At 34.7% G+C, this 20,790-nt stretch overlaps 1 protein-coding gene across 12 annotated transcripts in view; it reads right to left on the bottom strand.

The window, feature by feature from the left end:
* The window catches only part of EHBP1 (EH domain binding protein 1), a 384,193-nt gene that overhangs the window by 99,614 nt on the left and 263,789 nt on the right, over window positions 1-20,790 (bottom strand). For 11 of the 12 annotated variants that reach the window (XM_020985470.2, XM_078149539.1, XM_020985475.2 and 8 more), the window contains one exon: window positions 19,116-19,259. In XM_020985470.2, coding sequence (XP_020841129.1) covers window positions 19,116-19,259 — 144 coding nt within the window. The remainder of the gene's footprint in view (window positions 1-19,115; window positions 19,260-20,790) is intronic. The other variant, XM_020985472.2, reaches the window with a different exon arrangement.

Below are 20,790 nucleotides of genomic sequence, written 5' to 3'. Positions count from 1 at the left end.
AGCCAGAACATGATAAGGAGAACAAAAGAAACATTCAAAGATGAAATGAATAAAGATTTTTAACTTTACCCTGGCACATGCTGAGCAACAACAGAAGAGGCAATGCAAAATACAGCTCTCTTAGTAACAGTGGTATCGTCTAAAGATGAACAACACGGCACTGAACAGCCACACAGTAAATGTTCATGGCTAATGACAGCAGTATGAAAACAAGTGTTCTTGATGCTAAGGCATGCAGGCCTAACTCGTCCATTCAAGGCAAGTCCATGTAAATTGAAACTTTTTAGGCTGAGAGTTTGTGGCCATGTAATAGAAAAAAAATCTGACTTTTGAAAGTATAGCTTTGTTTTTATGTCACCTGAATATGTGTCAGTAAATTGATGACATACATCTTCTAAAAAGTCTGGTAGTCATTTTTAGGGAACTATATTTCTAAGCAACTCAAACTTAGACATAATACACTACTATTCAAAAGGTAATGGATAAAAGTCATTGACTTGTGCTGAAGTATTTATAACTGAAATATAAGCATAAGACATTCCTACTCCACAAAATACAGCTACAAAAAAAGATTAGCTATACATTTTAAATGTCTTACTGGTCTGAAACGGATTATGTACATTAAATCTTCTTACTATTGTGTTGGAGTAGGCTATGGAATAAGGAATATATTTTTATCTCAGTGTCCTGGGAATTCTGAATATACAGAGAAAATGTTAGCACCCTCCCCAACCAAAAAAAGATAAATTTCTTATTCTATAAGCTATTAAAAGGTTTTAGAACCACTGACTGAACACTGAGTTTCTTGTTCTTATATTTTTATGTGAAATTAACAAACCTGTAGTTTCATATAAATGAAAAAGATATGATAAACTTTAAATTTTATTTTTTAGATAAATACTAGCTTCAAATTTTTTTAAATAAAAAAAGTACTGACAGATATTATGTTAACCCTTTAATATGCAAAGTGCCAGTAGAACAATCCAATATTCTTAAAATATAGAGTGGCCAACTCCAGTTATTTAAAATTCTATTGATTTTTGGGATGACATGCTTAAAACATGTATAAGTGAAAGCTACTGGATAAATTACTAAGAATCAAGGATTACCAAAATAATGTTCAATCTTTTTACCAATTAGAAAGTAACTGCTTCTTTCATAATCTCTAGAAGATCTAGTGATCTTATCTAAATCTGACACAATTATCAGCATGGTAGGCTTGTATTTTTTTGAATCGATATTTTCCAATTAACATTAAAAGAACAAGGTTGTGGTCTACAAGTCTTGCTCCTCTACTATTACAACAAAATAGTTAAAAGATTTTAACAGGTTTTCTTAAGAGAAATAGTGCAGAGTATTTCGAAAGGTCAGTAAAAATTATACTACCTTTCTGACAACTGGTACTGAAAACTTTCTATACTAAGGTTATCGAACATCTGGTTTTGAAATTTCTCTGCAGTTAATCAGAGAATGGCCATAACCCATGTCAATATAACTATACCTTTTTCTTTACACTTATTCAAAGTCCAGTTTTCCCTTAGAGTTTTTAAAGATGTCTAAAATTCATCACAGACATTCACGGAAACATTTTGTTCATTAATGCTGCTAACTTACTAGCTAATAAGGGTAAACACTGCTATTTTTATAATTTAAATAGCAGGTATAGCCACATCTTAAATGACTTGAAGAGTATTCTATCTTGTTTCATATTTTAATAAATCATTTTAGTTGTTCCTCTGGATAGTAACTTTTTCACTATATGTTTTCAAATCAAGATAACCATTATCTAAACTTGACTATTCAAAGGATTAAAAGGTATCGGTTATGACTGAAGAACTATCACTATGACAGAAACTTCAAGTCTGTAGTATAATCAGCTTTGAAAATTTATAATATTAATTGTTTATTCTTAGTAATTTTCCAAATGTATGACTATTGGCTGTCTCGAAGGCATCATTTTTCATGCTAAACAATTTGCGAATGTAAAGTGAACATATGTTTATAAAATCATTGATCCCTAAATGGTTAGACTAGTTAGATAATGAATTTGTTTTGCCTCTCCTGGAAGACTGTACATTTATATAATATGCATTGTTATTAATGACAAGCAACAATATCTGTATCAGTGATAATTAAACTTACATAGTGAGAGGTTCAAAGTGCTTTACACATATTCTTGTAATTATTTTTATGACATTTATATGAGGCTTTAAGAGAAGTATTATCCCCAATTTACTTACTTCTCTCTAAATTTTTTTCTTCTGGGAGGATATATTTATTAACTTTCACCCAAATGCAAAAAATTCATCATATGGATATTTATAGTATTATATGTGTCATCTTTATTCTCAATGAAACATTTTAAATACAAAGGGATTTCTACTTCCTATGGTTAAATTTATATCGCAAAAAGAAAACCAACTAAATTTCCAACCTAGATTTATATATAAAATGTTAATAAATAGAAAATAGGCTTAAGTAGAAAGCTCTTATTCTATGAAGATTGGCTATACATGCAACAAGCCCCAAGAAAGGAGAAAGGAAAGGTAACAGAATTATAAAATAGGCATTTAAAAATTATAAACTTCTTATCTCCTACTTACAAACTCTCATTCTTTTTCCCCCCATTGTTTTTATTAACACCTGATTGCATCAATGCTGCAAACTCCTGGTGTGGAAACTCCCTCCATCTGATGCAGACAGGAAGGAGACTCACTGATTAATTTATAGTCTCAGGAACTTGGGTCTTCCTGTTTCCAAGGTCAGATGGCACGGTGTGTGTGTGTGTGTGTGTGCGCATGCACGCGTGCACACGCATACATATGTATGAAATACAAAATGAAAGGATGGTTTGTCTTGCCTAGCACACTTTTCTTTCCCCGTACCCTCCAAATATAGTTCTGCTGATAGCAATACAAAAAAACTCTAACAGCATAAAACTACTGAATTTTCAACTTTTGAGTTTCAATTTAGCTTTAAGTACATGAGGGCAAAAGAAAAACATGTTATCCCACTAAGTCCTCACATCAGAAAAATGCAAACATTTGAAAATACTACAGAATGCGATAATAATCAAGAAAATTAAAAAAAAAGCCTAGATTCTGTTAAAATGATTTTAATATCCAAGGTATGTTAAAGAATATATGAAAGTATTATGAATCAAGTGACCTTTCATAAGACATGAAAATTAAAATGTCAAGTTTGCATTTTGAACATTCTTTATGGATGATATAATAGAAAGCATTTATGAAGTGCTTGCTGTGTGCCAAATACTGTGTGACACACTACGAATACAAATAGAAAAGTAGGGCAGTACCTGTTCATATTCTAATGGGGGAAGATATATGATCTACTAAGTAAATGAACGGAGAGAAGATATGTAGAGCCATAATTCTGAAAGAGCTAAATCAATCAAATCTGTCTTCCTGACTTCAAAGCATTTCAAACAAATGATGACTCATTGTTTTAAAGGTGTCAGAAAAAACAGTCTCCTTCTTATGGTTTAAGAGATTTCACCATCAAGGAATTCTTCCTTAAATCGATCAAATTTGTCATCAATGAATCAATAAGCATTTACTAAGTGAAACAATAATCAGGTAGAAGAGCAAAAGGGCAATGTCATAAAAATCCAAGGAGAAGTGGGTATCCAGGAGGAGAGAATGGTGTCAACTGCTAAAGAGAAGTTAAGAAGAAAAGAGGGCTGACAAAAGATAATCAGATATTACAATTAAGAGATCATTGGCAGCCCTGGAGAAAGCAATTTACATTGAGTGAAGGGCTAGACTCAGAAAGAAAAAAATGAGAAACAAGTGGGAGGGGAAGTGTAGACAATATATGTAAACAATTTTTTTCTAGGAATTTTGCTATGAAAGGGAAGAGGGATACTTTGAGGGGATGGTAGGGTCAAATGAAGCAGAGAAGGGAACTAGATGAAGACAGACAATATTAAATTCTCTTTAGAGAGGAGATGAGATGGGAACAAGGTACAAGCAGTGGGGTTGGCCATTGTGAGAAGTGTTATCTCTTCATCAGAGTTTAGAGTAAAGGGAGGAGAGACTAGGGGATGGTGTCAAGGAGTTTTGAGAGAAGAGGAAGTTCAGAGTGAATGGCTTCTCTCTTCTCATGTTGAAGTTCATTTTCTCGTTTGATCCTTGGTGGATAGTAAAAACAAAGCCATTATCACCTGTGTAAAATAGATATGTCTTTCTTTTTAAAATAAGTATCTATTGACGTCATTATTTTATACCACCTACATTTCCTACTGTATTCTTCCCTAACCACTCCCAGGCAACCATCCCTTATAATAAGGAATTATTTTTAAGTTAAAAAATTTCAACAGAGCTAACAAACATGTAGAAAAAGACTGATGTTACATGCAGAATTCCACACTCATGGTCCCCAACTCTGAAAAGTGGGAAAAAGTGTCTTCTCTTATTTCTTCTTTGGGAACAAGTTGTACCTTATAATTTTATAGCACTCATTTTCAATTTTTCATTGTTGCTCTTTCTCCTGATATTGTTTTGGTCATTTGCTATATTGTTTTCCTTGATCTAGTTACTTCATTTTGCATTAACTTATTTAAGGCCTTCCATGTTTCTACATATTCATCATATTCTTGTTTCTTATAGTATAGTAAACATTCCATTACATTAACATATCACACATTTTGTTAAGCCATTCTCCAATCAATGGATACCTACTTTGTCTCTAGTTTTTTGCTAACACAAAAACTGCTGCAGTAAATACGTTGGGATATATGGGGCCTTTCTTTTTGTCATTTACTTCCTTGAGATATAGATCAGAAGTGGAATCTCTGGATCAAAGGGTACTGATATTTCAGTCACTTTCTTCAAAGAATTCCAGACTGCTTTCTAGAATGGTTGAATTAATTCACAGGTCCACCAAAAAAGATTTAGTGTATTGTTTTTTCCAAAGTCCTTCCAAAACTAGCTATTCCCATCTTTTATCATCTTTAAAACCACGTTTATTTTGCATTCCTTTAATTATTAATGACTTGTGGCATTCTTTCATATTACTGATAAAATGCAATTCTTTTTGAGGAATGCTTCTTCATATCTTCTGACCTCTTATTTGTTGAGAAATGGCTTTTAGTCTTGTATATTTGCTAGGGGCCTATATATCTTAGGGGCAGTGAGGTGGCACAGTGGATAGAATGCTTAGCCTGGAATCTGAAAGACTCATCTTCATGAGTTCAAATCCAGTCTCAGACACTTACTAGCTCTGTGACTCTGGGCAAGTCACTTAACCCTACTTGCCTCAGTTTCCTCAATTACAAAATAAGCTGGATAAGGAAATGGCAAGCACCCCAGTATCTCTGCCAAGAAAACCCCAAATAGAGTCATGAAGATTAAGACATGACTGAAATGACTGAACAATAACAAAATATATCTTGGATATCAGACCTTTATCAGAGATATATGATACACATTTTTTTTCCAGTCAACTATTTTCCTTTTTGCATTAATTTTCCCTGCAACAACTTTATAGTTTCAGATAACCAACTTTATCACTTATAATCACTTTTACCCTTTGTTTGGATTTGAAAAAGACCTCTCCTACCCACAGATGTGAGAGGTATGATCTGCTATTCTTAAAAAAAATTATAGTATGATCTTTAATATTCAAGTTTTCTATTTTGAACTCATTATGGAACTAGAACAAGATGTCGGTCTAAACTTAATTTCTGTCAGATTGTTTTCTAGCTTTCCCAATACCTCTTGTCAAACAGGAAGGTCTTTCCTAGGTAATTTATGTTTGTATTTATCAAACACTGTATTCGTGATTTCTGATTCTTTCTTGTTTAGCTTGATTCATTGATTTATTTTTCTATTTTGTAAAAATCAGTAACAAATGGCTTTGATGTTTACTGCTTTTGAATATAGTTTGAGGTCTGAAAGTCCTGTTCCTCCACTGTTCTTTTTTCATTCTTCTCTGACATTCCAGATAATTATTCATCCAGATGAATTTTATTATTTCTTCAACCTATATAAGTTGTCTATCCTTTTGGTAGTCTGATATGTAAAGAACCAAATCTGTCCAATTGACTTTGGTAATACTATCACTTTTATCACACTAGGGCGACCTAGTCATGAGCACTGACTAGCCCTCCAGTTACTGAAGGCATTCTTTATTTCCCTAAAAGAGCATTTTGTGACTATCTATACAAACATGGGGCATGATTTGGCAGAGTGATTCACAGTTATTTTGTCCATTTTAAAAGTTATTTTGAATGAGACTTCCTTCTCTTTACTGCTTCCTGGGGTTTATTATTCCTATAGAAATGTTGTTGATTTTTTGTGGGTTTATTCTACAGTCTTTCACTGAAGCTATAGTTTCAATTAGTTTCTTTGTTGATTCCCTAGGATTTTCTAAATAAACCATCTTATTATAAGCATTTTGACCATCTTTATAGCTTTAAATTCCCTCTTTTGTCTTACTGTTATTTCTAGTGTTTCCAGAGCAATGGGGAAAGAAATATACTTGCTTTGCTCCTACATTTATTGAGAAAACTTCTAGAGTCTATCCACTGCAGATAAGCTAGTATTTTGATTTAGATATTTTTAAAAATCATATTATAAAGAGATGTTTCTATGCCTATACTTTATAGGGTTTTTAAGGACAGACAAGTATTGCATTTTATCAAAAGCTTTTCTGTATCAGCATATATTGATATAATCATATCATTTGGATACTTTTGTATTTGGTATGATTATATAACCATTCTTGTATGTTATCCCTGGCATACAATATGGACATACCAAACTTGATCACAGGGAATGGTTTTTAACATAAATTACCATAATCTTTTTGCTAGGGTATACTGATATTAATGACACAGTTATATATGATTTCTGTGTTTTACTATTTAACTATTTCGGTATTAGGGCTGTTATCTCATAAAATGAGCTCAACAGAATTCTTTCTCAATATTTGAGAATAATTTGTGATTAGAGGTATTCTTTTTGAAGACAGAATTATTTTGTAAACTTAGCTGGATCAGTTTTTTTTTAAAATAACTAATTTAATTTTCCTTTATGAGACTGGATTATTAAAGGTACCAATTTGGTATCCTGTTAGTTGGGCATGATACACACAGATACGTACATATATACATATTTTACATAATTTTCTGTTACTCTTTTATCTTCTGTCTTCCCAGTTTTATTGGTATAAACAAAATATAATTGAGTTCTGACAATTCTTTTTTATTTCTTCTAAGTTTATTTTTATTTTATCTTATTCATTTTAAATTCTGTTGATGTGATTTTTCTGCTTTTTAAGCAGAATTAGGCTAGGTAATTAATCTTTTCAAAGAATCAGCTTCTAATTTTGCTTATCAGTTCCATAATTTTTTCTGATTTTCAATTTATCTATATCACTTCTAATTTTCAAGATTTCCTCTTTTTTTTTGGCCTTTTTTGGGTTTATTTTTATTGGGTAGTTTTAAAATCACTTGTTTAGTTCATTAATCTTCTCCATTTCTACTTGGTTAATGTATGTTTTTAAAATATAATTTTTCCTCTGGGGAAGGCTTCTGAATTCCAGGAACGTTGGAATGTTGTCTCATTATTATGATTATCTTTCACATGGTTACTGTTTCAATCATTTATTCTTTGACCAACTTGTTTAATATTTCATTATTAAGTCTTAATTAAGGTTTACAGCTTTTGCTTCTCCCCTTGTTAATATTTATTATGTAAGTATCTAATATGACACTTAAAAAAGCATTTTTCCAATTTTTTATGCCCTTATACATGGTCTCTTTTTATTAACTGTTACATGGTACTGAGAAGAACATATATTCTTTACTGGTCCCATTCAGAAGCCAACATAACTCTTTAAACCCTTAATCTCTAACAATCTGTCCAGTGCTATATTTTCCCTTTGATTTGCCCAACTACCAGAGAAACTTTTAAGTGTCCTAGTGCTACTGTGTTACTACCAATGTTATTTTTAAAATTCAGTTAATTTTTCTTTTAAGAATTTAGATGTTATTCCACTTGGAGCATATGTTTAATATTGTTGTTGGTTCACTGTCTGTATTAAGAAAAACATAATTACTTTGTTTATCTTTATTGGGATTTTGAATGTTTCTTCTTGCTTTATCCGATAGCACAGTTGTTAAGTCTTCCTTTTTCACACTCATTTGATACATAATAAATTTTGCTCCTGTATCTCATTTTGATTTTATGTGTAACTTTGGTTATGCGTTTCTTGTGGGGTTTTGTTTTCTTATCTATGCTGCTCTTCTCATTTAATTGCCTTTAGTTTAGTGACATTAAAAGTCATGAATTAGGTTTGTATTTGCCTCTGTTTGTGTCTCTAATATTACTTTAAACGATTTTAAATTCGCTTCCTCTATTAATTCAATATTTTTCTCAGTTCACTTTGCTTAAACCCCTTGGATGTAAACCTATTTCCACAGGCTTCTCCCCTTCTTTTTCAACCATTTCATTACTTCTGGGGTTTTATTTAAATTATAGATTTCTTTTTATTATTTATTTCTTCTCTATTTTTCTCTTCTTTTCCCCTCTAAATTAGTTGTAATTCTCCTTCCTTTCAACTTTACTTGCTAGTTTTTTTCTATCTTTTTTTTGACAGAGAAATTCTTTGCTTTATTCTCTTTAACAAATTTCTTCCCTTCATGTCTTTTCTGAAATTTTCATTTCATAGTTGATATTCTTATCTTGTCCTTTTTAAAATCTGAGTTTCTCATGGATTTGAGGCTTCTGAAATACTGAGTCTGAACTTCTTCTAATGAATTTTTATCTTATTGTCTATGTAATCTTGCCACATTGTCTTTTTTTTTTCCTGTTGTGCCTCACTCTCAGAAGTGTCAAACACTGAAGTAATTTGAATAGAAGGAGTGTTCCATGGCAGCCCCTACCTTTGTTCCAAAATTTTTAGTCCAGTTCTATACTCTTTCTTCCCCACAGGATCGTTCTTCTTCCCACTGGCCATGCCCTCTCATTTCTGAGTCAGTGCCCCTCCCATCCTTATGGGTAGCAGCTCACATATGCCTTCTCTTGGGACAAGGTGACATCTATGGAGGCACAACACTCTTTCATAGGAGGTGGTCTTCCAATGAATTGATTCCTCTAGATTACATCCATCATGAAGTTTCCATCTCCCAACTCAGGCATACACTTCTCCCACCACAGAAATGTTCTTCTTATCCTAACTGGATAAAGGTAATGCACTCATCCCTCTCTGTATAGAGATCACGTCCTCTTTTAACATTATTGTCTTTTGCTTCTCATCTGCCAGATTTTCCACCATCTTTTTTTTTTTCATTCTAAATTTGTTAATCTTTCTACCATTTCTTAGGAGAAACTCAGTTTTGGGAGAACAAGGAACAGTTTACCTATCAGATCTATGGAGAACAGAAGAATTCATGACCAAACAGGAGATAGAGAACATTATGAAAAGCAAAACAGATAATTTTGATTACATTAAATTGAAAAGTTTTTGTGCAAACAAAGCCAATGCAACTAAGATTAGAAGGAAGGTAGAAAAAAATTGGGAAAGAATTTTTACAACCAATCTCTCTGATCAGGGTCTCATTTCTAAAATATGTAGAGAATTAAGACAAATTCATAAGACTACAAGTCATTCTCCAATTGATAAATGGTCAAGGGATAAGAACAGACAGTTCTCAGATGAAGAAATTAAAGCCATCTATAGTCATATGAAAAAATGCTCTAAATCATTATTGATTAGAGAAATGCAAATCAAAACAACTCTGAGGTACCACATCACACCTACCAGATTGGCCAACATGACAAAACAGGAAAATGATAAATGTTGGAGAAGATGTGGGAAAATTGGAACACTAATGCATTGTTGGTGGAGTTGTGAAATGATCCAACCATTTTGGAGAACAATTTGGAATTATGCCCAAAGGGCTATCAAAACGTGCATACCCTTTCACCCAGCAACAGCATTTGTAGGGCTATATCCCAAAGAGATCATACAAATGGGAAAAGGACCCACACGTACAAAAATATTCATAGCAGCTCTTTTTGCGGTGGCAAAGAATTGGAAATGGAGAGGATGCCCATCAATTGGGGAATGGCTGAGCAAGTTGTGGTATATGAATGTAATGGAATACTATTGTGCTATAAGAAAAAATGAACAGGCTGACTTCAGAAAAACCTGGAAAGACTTGTATGGTCTGATGCTGAGTGAAATGAGCAGAACCAAGAGAACTTTGTACACGATAACAGCCACGTTGTGCGATGACTAATATTGATAAACTTAACCCTTCCCAGCAATACAAGGATCTAAGACATCCCCAGAGGCCTCGTGATGGAAAATGCTATCCACAAACAAAGAAAGAACTATAGAAGTTGAATTGCTATCATTTTTTTTCTCTTCTTTTTGGTTCCTCTTTCTAATGGTTCCTCCTATTGGTCTTAATTTTTACTTACAACTTCACTAATGTGAAAATATGTTTAATAGGAATGTAAATGTATAGCCTATATGAGATTGTGTGCTGTCTTGGGGAGGGTGGTGGGGAGGAAGGTGGAGAAAATTTTTAAACCCAAAAGCATATGTAAGTGATTGTTGATAAATCAAAATAAATTAACAAATTTTTTTTTAAAAAGGAGAAACTCAGTTTTTTCTAATTTGCCAAATGAATTTATTATTTCATCAAAAGTTCTAACTTCTGACATCTATTCATTTCTAATTTCTTCTTTGATAAATTTAATTACTCTTTTGAATCAATTTTTTCCCTTATTTCTTCTTGTTCCATCTACTCTTGGAATTTCATAGGATCCTTCATTTCACAGTCATTAGTTCAATTTCCTTTGTCATGTAATATTTAACAGTATTTCGTAGTCTCTTTAAGGGCTTAGTATTCATCATTCCTTCTAGTTTTCAGAACCTGTTGGTTTTATCTGCTAATGTTCTGGGTTTGTATTGAGTTTGTTCCTCTTGAAATTTTTGGTATTTTAGTCTTTTTTCCTCATATTCTCCTGTAACTTTGTGACTTTTCCCCTTTGTTTGTCAGTACATCTCAAGGTACAGCTGCAAAACTGTCTCAGGATCTTCTTGAATTTAAGTGTTTGCTTGCTTGTGGTTTCTACCTTTAGTGGCTTTAGAAGTCAGGGAAGAGGACAAGATTGATCCTAGCTGGAATTCTGTCCCTCTCTCTTCAAGCTGGGTTCCTGCTCCATTTCCTCACTAGGATCTCTTCTTTTCCATCTTTGGCTGCACAGAGTTAATCACTGCCTCTTTATTAATAGTTGGAGGAGGGAATGGAGGGTGTTCGAGGCAGTATCTGTAGGTTTTGCAGTCTGTAACTTAGGGGCCACTCTAGATAGAAGGCATCACACATTCCCGCCACATGGCTTAACAGAGTCAGCTTCTGCTGCTTGTTGTGGGAAGAGGATAGGGAGGCAAACAAGGATTAAAGTGGGTTGGCAAAATCTCTTCAACAGGAGAGGATCCCAATGTGGCAGATCCTGTGATTTCAAATATAATGATTTCCATCTGGCAACTAATTCTTGCATTGGGCTTTTTGGTTTTATTATTTGGAAGATTAAGGGGAAGAAAGAAAGTGTGTAGTCTGCTATATTGCTATTTACATGACCTAGAAGTCCACCACCACATATTTGAAGCCAGTTATTAAACTGTTTAGTTTTTCAGTTTTTTTTGCCTCAGCAGTGCTTATGCTCTTATAAGGGACAAGGAAGACTAGACCTTGGTCATGGACTGGGGAGACAGAGCTATATCTGTGCAAAGACAGTGAAGAGATGGTAAGAATGGAAATGAGAACAGGATTCCTTTGAAGGAATAGCTCCAATGTTCTCCAGGGTTATTAGTTGGGGGAACTGCTGTGATGTCTATGGTTCAAGATACAGAGGGTAACAGGAGAATACCCAGGGCTTTGCTCCCTCTACCATGGTCTCTGGGGAACTTGGGAGTCAGGTATTGCAAAGAATCACAAAATTTTAGAGGAGGAAAGGAAATCAGTAGCCAACAGTTCAATGTATACGCCAAACAGAATCTCCAATACATACTTAGCAGGTGGTTACCCACTTCTCGGTCACAATATTCCACTTGGGCACAGCTCTTATTGTTAGAGAGATTTTCCTGCCAGGAAGCCAGGATATGCAGTTGTGCAGCAACTCTCTGTTGCTCCTGGTTCTTTGTTCTGGAGTCAAACAGAACAAGTCTATTGTTCCTCCCACATGACAGCACTTCAAATGCTTGAAGACAAATATTATGGTCTTTCTAAGTCTTTTTGAGGCTAAGCAGGTGCAGTTCCTGTACTCTTCCAACTGATCTTCATAGGGCTTGAACAGAGAACCCTTTGCTTTCCTGGTTGCCCTCATCTGGACATTCTTCCTCAACTGTGGAGTCCAGAACTAAACACAATCCTCTTGCTGTAGTCTGACCAGGACATGCTAGAATAGGACTGTCACCTCCTTGCCTCTAGAAGCTATGTATCTCTTCATGGCCGCATCAGTATTTTGCCTGCCACATCATTCTACTAAATCACATGGAACTTGCAATAATTTAAAATTCCAGGGCTATCAAAATGTGCATACCCTTTCACCCAGCAACAGCATTTGTAGGGCTATATCCCAAAGAGATCATACAAATGGGAAAAGGACCCACATGTACAAAAATATTCATAGCAGCTCTTTTTGCGGTGGCAAAGAATTGGAAATGGAGAGGATGTCCATCAATTGGGGAATGGCTGAGCAAGTTGTGGTATATGAATGTAATGGAATACCATTGTGCTATAAGAAATAATGAACAGCCAGGCTGACTTCAGAAAAACCTGGAAAGACCTGTATAGTCTGATACTGAGTGAAATGAGCAGAATCAAGAGAACGTTACATACACAATAACAGCCACATTGTGTGATGACTAATATTGATAAACTTAACCCTTCCCAGCAATATAAGGATCTAAGACATCTCCAGAGGCCTCGTGATGGAAAATGCTATCCACATTCAAAGAAAGAACTATAAAGTTGAATTGCTATTTTTTTTTCTCTTCTGTTGAGTTTTGCTTCCTCTTTCTGATGGCTCCTCCTATCGGTTTTAATTTTTATTTACAACACCACTAATGTGAAAATATGTTTAATAGGAATGTAAATGTATATAGCCTATAGCAGATTGTGCACTGTCTTGGGGAGGGTGGTGGGGAGGAAGGGGGAAAAAATTTTAAACTCAAAAGCATATGGAAGTGATTATTGATAAATCAAAATAAATTAATAAAATTTAAAAAAAAATTTTAAATCCCAAAATCTGTTTCAGATAAACTGCTGTATAATCATACCTGTCCCATATTATTCTTGGTGAGGCTGCTTTTCTGAAGCCATTAAAAAAAAGACTTTATACTTTCACAAGCTGGCTGTCAGTGATATTCCTAAATCACAGGTCTGACCAAGTCATTCACTTGCTCAAGAAGCTCCCTATTCCCTTTAGGATCAAATGAAAATACACTGCTTGGTATTTGAAGTTCATCACAATCTGAGACCAATTACCTTTAAAGATGTTACACATTACTCTCTTTTATGCATTTTATAGTTGAGCCAAACTAGCACTACTTCCAGTCCCTCACAAGCGACATCTTACCTCCCTTCTCCATCCCTTTGCACAGGGTGTTATCCAGACCTAGAATACATTCTTTCCTCATCTACACATCCTGGAATCCCTAATTTCCTTCAAAGTTTAATATATGTCCTCTTCTCCTCCTTCCCCCCCTCAGCTTCTAATGCCTTCCCTCTCTAAAATTACCCTAGACTCACCTAGTGTGTTCCAGTAGTTTTCTCTGATAGAATGTAAGATTATGAATGTAAGGACTTTTGATGTTTATCTTGGTATTCCCAGAACCTAGAACAGTGTCTTGAAATTAATAGGTACTTAAATGCTTTTAACTGATTGATCCTTCCAGTTATAAAGGTCTTAGGCTGTACCAAGGAGAACTATAAAGAGGAATTAGAGACAGGAATAATATCGAGGGGGTAGAACTGATAAGATTTGGTGATTAAATGGATATGTAAAAAGTAGAGGGAGGAATCCAAAATATCTTTGAGGTTATGAACATAAGAATGTGATATAATGTACACAGAATGAAAAGAAGAAAATTGATTAAATTTTAGAAAATGGTATAAACTAAACAGAGCAGTGTTCGTTATCCATTTTAATGGCACATAAAATTCAGTTATGGTTGAAAATAAGAGTTTCTGCTTCCTGGCATTTCACTTCTTTTCTTCACATGATCAAATAATTTACTTATTATCTATTATAAAATAGAATCTATTTTAAAAGCTTTTTATGTTAGCATATTTCCTTTTGTTTTTGAAGAAAACAATGGAAGTTAATAACTGATAAACAATGTAATTAAAAGAGATGTTTAAGCACCTGCAGTAGTGATTTCAACTTCTACACCTGGCTCTATGCTGAAAGAACTGATGTATTTAATAATCCCAAAAGTATCTTATAAATCAACAAGATGTTTATATCTTTGTGATTGAATCAAACCCCAGGTCCTTGGAAGTCAGTAATAGTAACATGATTCAACTGGTGAAAAATAGGTAGATTTAAACATCCTGGGGTTAAGATACTATTTAGGATATCCAGTGGAAGTGTCTGGTAAGTAACTGATCTACAGGTCTGGAGTTTCTAACAAAAAGGTCTGGGTTGGAAATCTTAAATTGTATCAAAGCAGTAGCTGAGGACATAGAAATGAGGGAGGTTACATAATGAAGAGAGTAACCCCAAGAACAGAACTTTGGGAAACACCCAAGTGAAGGGGCAAAAAGAATAAGGGAGATAATGAAGCAGAGAAGGAATGATTAAAGAGATGGGAGAATAGGTAGAATATATTATCCTCTAAGCTAAGGGATAAGAAGGTATCATGAACAAGGAGCAGTCCACAGTATTAAATGCTACGGTAATATCATGGTGAATGGAAACTGAGATCAGCTGAGAAAAAGGCCACTGGACCGGGCAATTAGGAAGTCACTAGAAATCTTTGAAAAATAAATTCAGTAGAGAACCATACATACATATACATGTATATTTTAACAGCTATGGAAATGTACATACACACAGTCTAACTGAAATCTCTTCATAACCAATTTTTATGGATCTGCAGACCCTCAGAGCTGGACAAGATCTCAAAGGTCATCTACTGTAATTTATAGCTGACCAAAAATCCCTATGACATTGTCAACAAGGGGTCACCTAGCATTAGTTTGAAGTTTTCAAGTGAGGTGTAACCCAGCATATGTTCTATTCTACTTTTAGATAGCTCTAATTGTCCTTAACTTCTTTCTTCCATCGAATCTCAATAATTTTCTCTGCAACTCCACCTTTTGCTTCTAGTTTTGTTCACTGTTGCCTAGCAATAACCATTTAAGTACCTTTGTTATTCGGTTGTTTCAGTGGTGTCTGACTCTTTATGACCCCATTTAGGATTTTCTTGGCACAGATGCAGGAGTGGTTTGCCATTTCCTTCTCCAGCTCACCTGACAGATGAGAAAACTGTAGGCCAACAGGGTTAAGTAACTTGTTCAAGGTCAAACAACTAGTAAGTGTCTGAGGCCAGATTTGAACTCACTAAGATGAGTCTTCCTGACTCCAAGTTCAGCACTCTATCCACTGTGGCACCTAGCTGCTACTATGTGCCAAGCACTCTACTAAATGCTGAGAATACAAAAAAAGGCAAAAGAAGGTCCCTGCTCTCAAGGAGCTCATAGTCTAATGGGGGAGACAAGAAGCAAACCAATAAGTACAAACTTAATAGAGAAAGAATAAATTGGAGATAATCAACAGAAGGAAGGCACTAGAATAAACAAGAAAGGCATCCTGTATGGGATTTTAGTTGGGACTTGAAGGAAGCCAGGGAAGCTAAGAGGCAGAAAAGAGAACAGAGAGTCTTCTGGGGGTGGGGGAATATTAAGGAGGCCAGTGTTGTTGGATCAAAGAGTATTTGGGGGACTGTAAGGTGTAAAAGGACTGGAAGAGAGGGCAGAAGGTGAAGGGCCTTGAACACGAAATAGAGATTTTTGTATTTGATCCTAGAGGTTATAGGGAACTACTGGAGTTTATTGAGGAGGGTAAGGATGACATGGTTGGACCTAAACTTTAGGAAATTCACTTTGGTGACTGAATGGGGGATGGACTGGAGTAGGGAGAAAACTGGAGCAAGCACATTCACCATCAGGTTACTTCAGTAGTCCAGATGTGAAGAGACAAGGGCCTGCATCAGTGTCAAAGGAAAGAAGGGAGTGTATCTGAGAAATATTGCAAAGCTGAAACTGACAGGATGTGGCAACAGATTGGATATGGAGGATAAGAAATAGTGAGAAGTTGAGTACAGTACCTAGTTTGAGAGTCTGAGGGATTGGGAAAATGGTTGTGCCTCTGAGAGTAATAGGAAAGTTTGGAAGAGAGGAGAGTGCAGGTGGAAAAATAATGAGTTCAAGATGTCTGCTAGACATCCATTTTGAGTTGTCTGAAAGGCAGTTGGAGATGTGAGTCTAGATAAGTAGATTCCTTGGATTTAATTATCACATTTATACTGATAATTCTCACATCTACCAAATGAAGTAGTATAAAGGGAGAAAAGAAGAGTCTAGGACAGAGCCCTGAATCAAGGAAAACAGAGTGATTTACAGTGCCAAATGCTGCAGAGAAGTCAAAAAGAATGAAGATTGAGAACAGGCCACTTAGAAGGGCACAGCCAAGATGGCAAAGTGTTAAAAACTGTGAAACTGAGCTCCCCTCCACAAATGTCCTCTGAATAGATCTAGAAAATGTGCCTGACTGAATCTTGGAGACACTGGAGAGAAGGGTCAGGCCAAGAGCATATCCCGTGCTCCAGTGAGCTGTGCACCAAGGCAAGAGGAAGCTGAAGACATATACTGGGGTTTCACCAGACCCATACCAGGCCACTGTGATGGAGACAGGTGTTTAATGGCAGCTTTTTCAGCCATTACCTAGTTCTGGGCCAGAGAGTTAATGTGCACAGTGGGGTAACATTCTGGGGTAAGAAGGCCCTCAACAGTGCACTGAGAAAGGAGAAAGTTCAGCTCAGACACAAACAGCAGCAGTTTGGAGCCTACAATTCTGCCACTATGAAGCAAAAGCACTCTCCATATGGTTGATAAGGGCTGAATTTAGTATCATTCTACTTTTGTCCAGATACAAATCCAGGGCAAGAATAGGAATATCACCAACAAAGTCCAGAATTTACAAGTCAAAGAAAAATGCTGCAAGCAGCCAGGAAAAAAAAAAAGTATTGAGGAGCTACAATCAGGATCACACACGATTTTAGAAGTCACCATCATAAAGGGGCAGGAGGTTTGAATAAAATATTCCAAAAGGCAAAGGAAATAGGTTTATAGCCAAGAATAACTTACCCAGGAAAACTGAGTATAATGCATACAGGGGAAAAAATGGAACTTTGATGAGATAGAGGACTTCTAAGTATTTCTGATTAAAAGACCAGAGCTGAATAGAAAATCTGACATTCAAACACAAGACTCAAGAGAAGCATAAAAAAGTAAACACAAGACAGAAATTACAGGAGATTAAACAAGGTTAAACTGTTTACATTCTTATATGAAAAGAGAATACATGTAATCCCTCAGAACTTTAAGGGGTCTTAAAGGGCGTCGAATTATTAATTTTTCATTATGGAGCTTACAGTCTAGTGGGAAGGAATAAGACACAAACACACAAAGCTATAAAATAAAACATTACATGATAAGTTCATTAGAGGCTAAAGTACAAAAAGAATTCACAAAATGCTTTCACTCTTAACTAAAGGTGAAATTTTTAGTAATAGTCACAAATTAAAATCAGTTTTTCTGAGAAAAAGAAAACTTCTCAAAATGAAAACTACACTTGAGCCTAAAACAAATACTTCCTAAGGAGGGACTCCGTCCCCCCCACTCCCTCCAACCCAAGAAGTTTAAAGACAGGCTTAGAGGAGGCCATGTTTTATTTGGGCTAGAGACTCAAGTGAAATAGATTCTACTTAGCCTTTTGAGTCCCTACTTTACATCAGCAAAATTCATAAAAATTAATGGTCTTGTGAAGAAAGAGTCTTGAGAAGGCCTAGGTTGGCATCCTGGATCTTAATACTTAATGTTTTGGTAAGTCATTTAACCACCCTGAGCCTCAGTTTCCTCATTCATAAAAATCATGTAAAATATCAAAGAATTATATGATAGAAAAAGGAAGTGGGCTGGTCATATATTATAAACAAGGAATGACTAGTATATCCCTTATGCATGCCACTAGTTCCCATGCAATGTCAAGGGATCCAGAGGATGGTCCTTAGCATAATAAATGAACCTCTTGGGGAGGATTTATGGAATGACATGGAGAAGAGTTGTAATAACAACAATAATAAGATGATGATGATGATGTGACAGCATTTTATAGCACTTCAAGGTCTGTAAAGTGTTTTACATATTATCTCATCTGATCCTTGCAATAACCTATGAGAAAAGTAATATTATTATCCCTATTTTACAGATGAAGAAACTGAGGCTGAAAGAGGTTAATTATCTCGCTCAGGGTCATATAGATAGTAAGTGTCTGAGGCTGGATTTGAACACAGGTCCTTCCGATTTGTACAAAATAGGAAGCATGGATGAATTGCAACTGTTGGAGGGATTGATGAGATTCCAGATTAATGGAATTAATGAAGCCTATTTCATAGAGCTAGCATGAAGAAAAATGCCTTGTAAACCTTGACGCAATATACAAGTGTGAGCTATTATTATTACTAGTTGTAGCACTACAATTTGGCAAACAGGCAGCTGGGATGAGGAAAAACCAACATACAAACTAACTTCCTTCTCCAGAGAGGATGGTCATCTAGAGAACAGATTAAACAAGAATGAAATTCATACATTTTTTTCCTCCTAGTTAATGCCATTATGTCAGAAAAACAGGTTTAAAAATTATAACCATCTAGGTATCAATAAAGTACTTATTGAGGGCCTACTATGATCCTCTCACTGTGTGATGTGCTGTAAGAAGACAATTAACTTGGGGGAAAGAGGTATAATTAAATAACAATTAATTGCAATGATTCCAACCCATGAAGCTTACATCGCTCAGCTGCTTACTGCGCGCTGGGGTGGAGGCACTGGTGATCTGCTTAGTCCCAGCCTTTAAAGCTGCATCTCTTCTTGCTTGTTCCAGCAGAACTCTTGCTCTTTCCTTAAGTTCTTCCTGTCTTGATAATATTCGCTGCTTAAAAGTAAAGAGGCAGAATTAGTGGCAAAGATACATAAATGTAATCTATACACGCATACTAATCAATGTTCAGGTAATCTACCTAAATAAAAAGGCAGAATTAAGACAACTTTATGAGACTGTGTGATGTAAGAGCATGCTCAATATATACTATGGCATTTATAAGCACATTTTACCATAAGTGAAATTATCTTTAGCACTTAAATCTTGTTTATCATAATTTAGTTATAACTAAACTTTATGGAAATATTCTCAAAAGATGGCATAGTGTCTATAAGTCTACTGTTTCTCCAATTCTTTATGTTTTCTAAAAGTAGCATGTTCTAACAATGGAATACATTTAAATCCAATTTTTAGGCCCTACAGTTTTAAAGAATGACCATTATCTCTTTTACATTTTACTTTAGGTAAACATATATTTTTCTGTAATATCTGTGAATGGTGACTAAAGACTTCCTTTATTTAGCAACCATTTCATTTTTAGTATAATAAAAATCAACTTCACCTAGAGTTTAAAAAGGATTGAAACATTTTAACTGTGTTTATTCTGGTAAAATCTGCTTAAATTCTTCAGACTTAACAATGGTCTAAATCACATGTTTTGAGTCAATGAAAAGCAATCATATTTTGGAAGTCTGGCTTTCCCTACCCTTTATCTTCCCTAAAATGAAACAAATCTTATCAGAATTATAACTTTTTTCTGTGTTGAGCTACTGAAAAATATTAAGTATTTATTCTGTACTACATATTTTGAAGAATGTCGGGAACAAATTGCCAAAAAGAAATAAGTTATTCAACAACAGCTCTAAACCAAGGATTTTTAACCTTTTATTTTTTAATCTCATGGCAGTTTAGTGAAGCTTAAGAAACCCTTCTCAGAATAATATTTTTAAATGCATAGAATGAAATATACAAAAGATTGCAAAGGATATCAAACATTATTTTTAATATTCTTTTTAAAATTTATTTAGCATTTTATTTTTCCAGTTTTTTTAATGTTCTTTTTTCATTTAGTTATATTGTACTAGCTATAAAATGTTTTTAAAAGTTCACAGACCCCAGCTTACGAACCCCTGTTCTAAACAATAGCGTATGTGCCAAGTTAAGTAGGGTAGGTTTTTGTTCCTTCTATAAATTCCTTTTTTCCTTCCCAACATATCCAAGTGCTACATGACAGTTTGTCGTTATGGCTAATCTCATATCCACTACACATATCTTTTCTTCCATTGTATAGTGCAAGTTTTAGGTACAAGTATCACAGAAAGCAAAGTGGAAGGTTATACAAACAAGTACACATATGATTTTTGTTTAGTTTATTAGAATAACCGCCTAAAAAGGGACAACAGTATTTGACATTCTCTTTTATCATCTATTTTATTGTTCTGAATTTTCAAATCTTCTTTATTTCACTGTCTATATTTTCTCCTTTCTCCTCAGACATGACAGCTAATATCTTAACTTTAACTTTCCTTAAACAAACTGCATCACATATTTAAGATTACTCAAAAATTCATAGCCTAAGAGAGAA

Source organism: Phascolarctos cinereus, unplaced genomic scaffold (genome assembly GCF_003287225.1).
Source record: "Phascolarctos cinereus isolate Bilbo 61053 unplaced genomic scaffold, phaCin_HiC Scaffold_2;HRSCAF=192, whole genome shotgun sequence".
Taxonomy (NCBI): domain Eukaryota; kingdom Metazoa; phylum Chordata; class Mammalia; order Diprotodontia; family Phascolarctidae; genus Phascolarctos; species Phascolarctos cinereus.
Note: the sequence above shows the minus strand (reverse complement) of the source record. Positions and strands in the feature narration are given on the sequence as shown.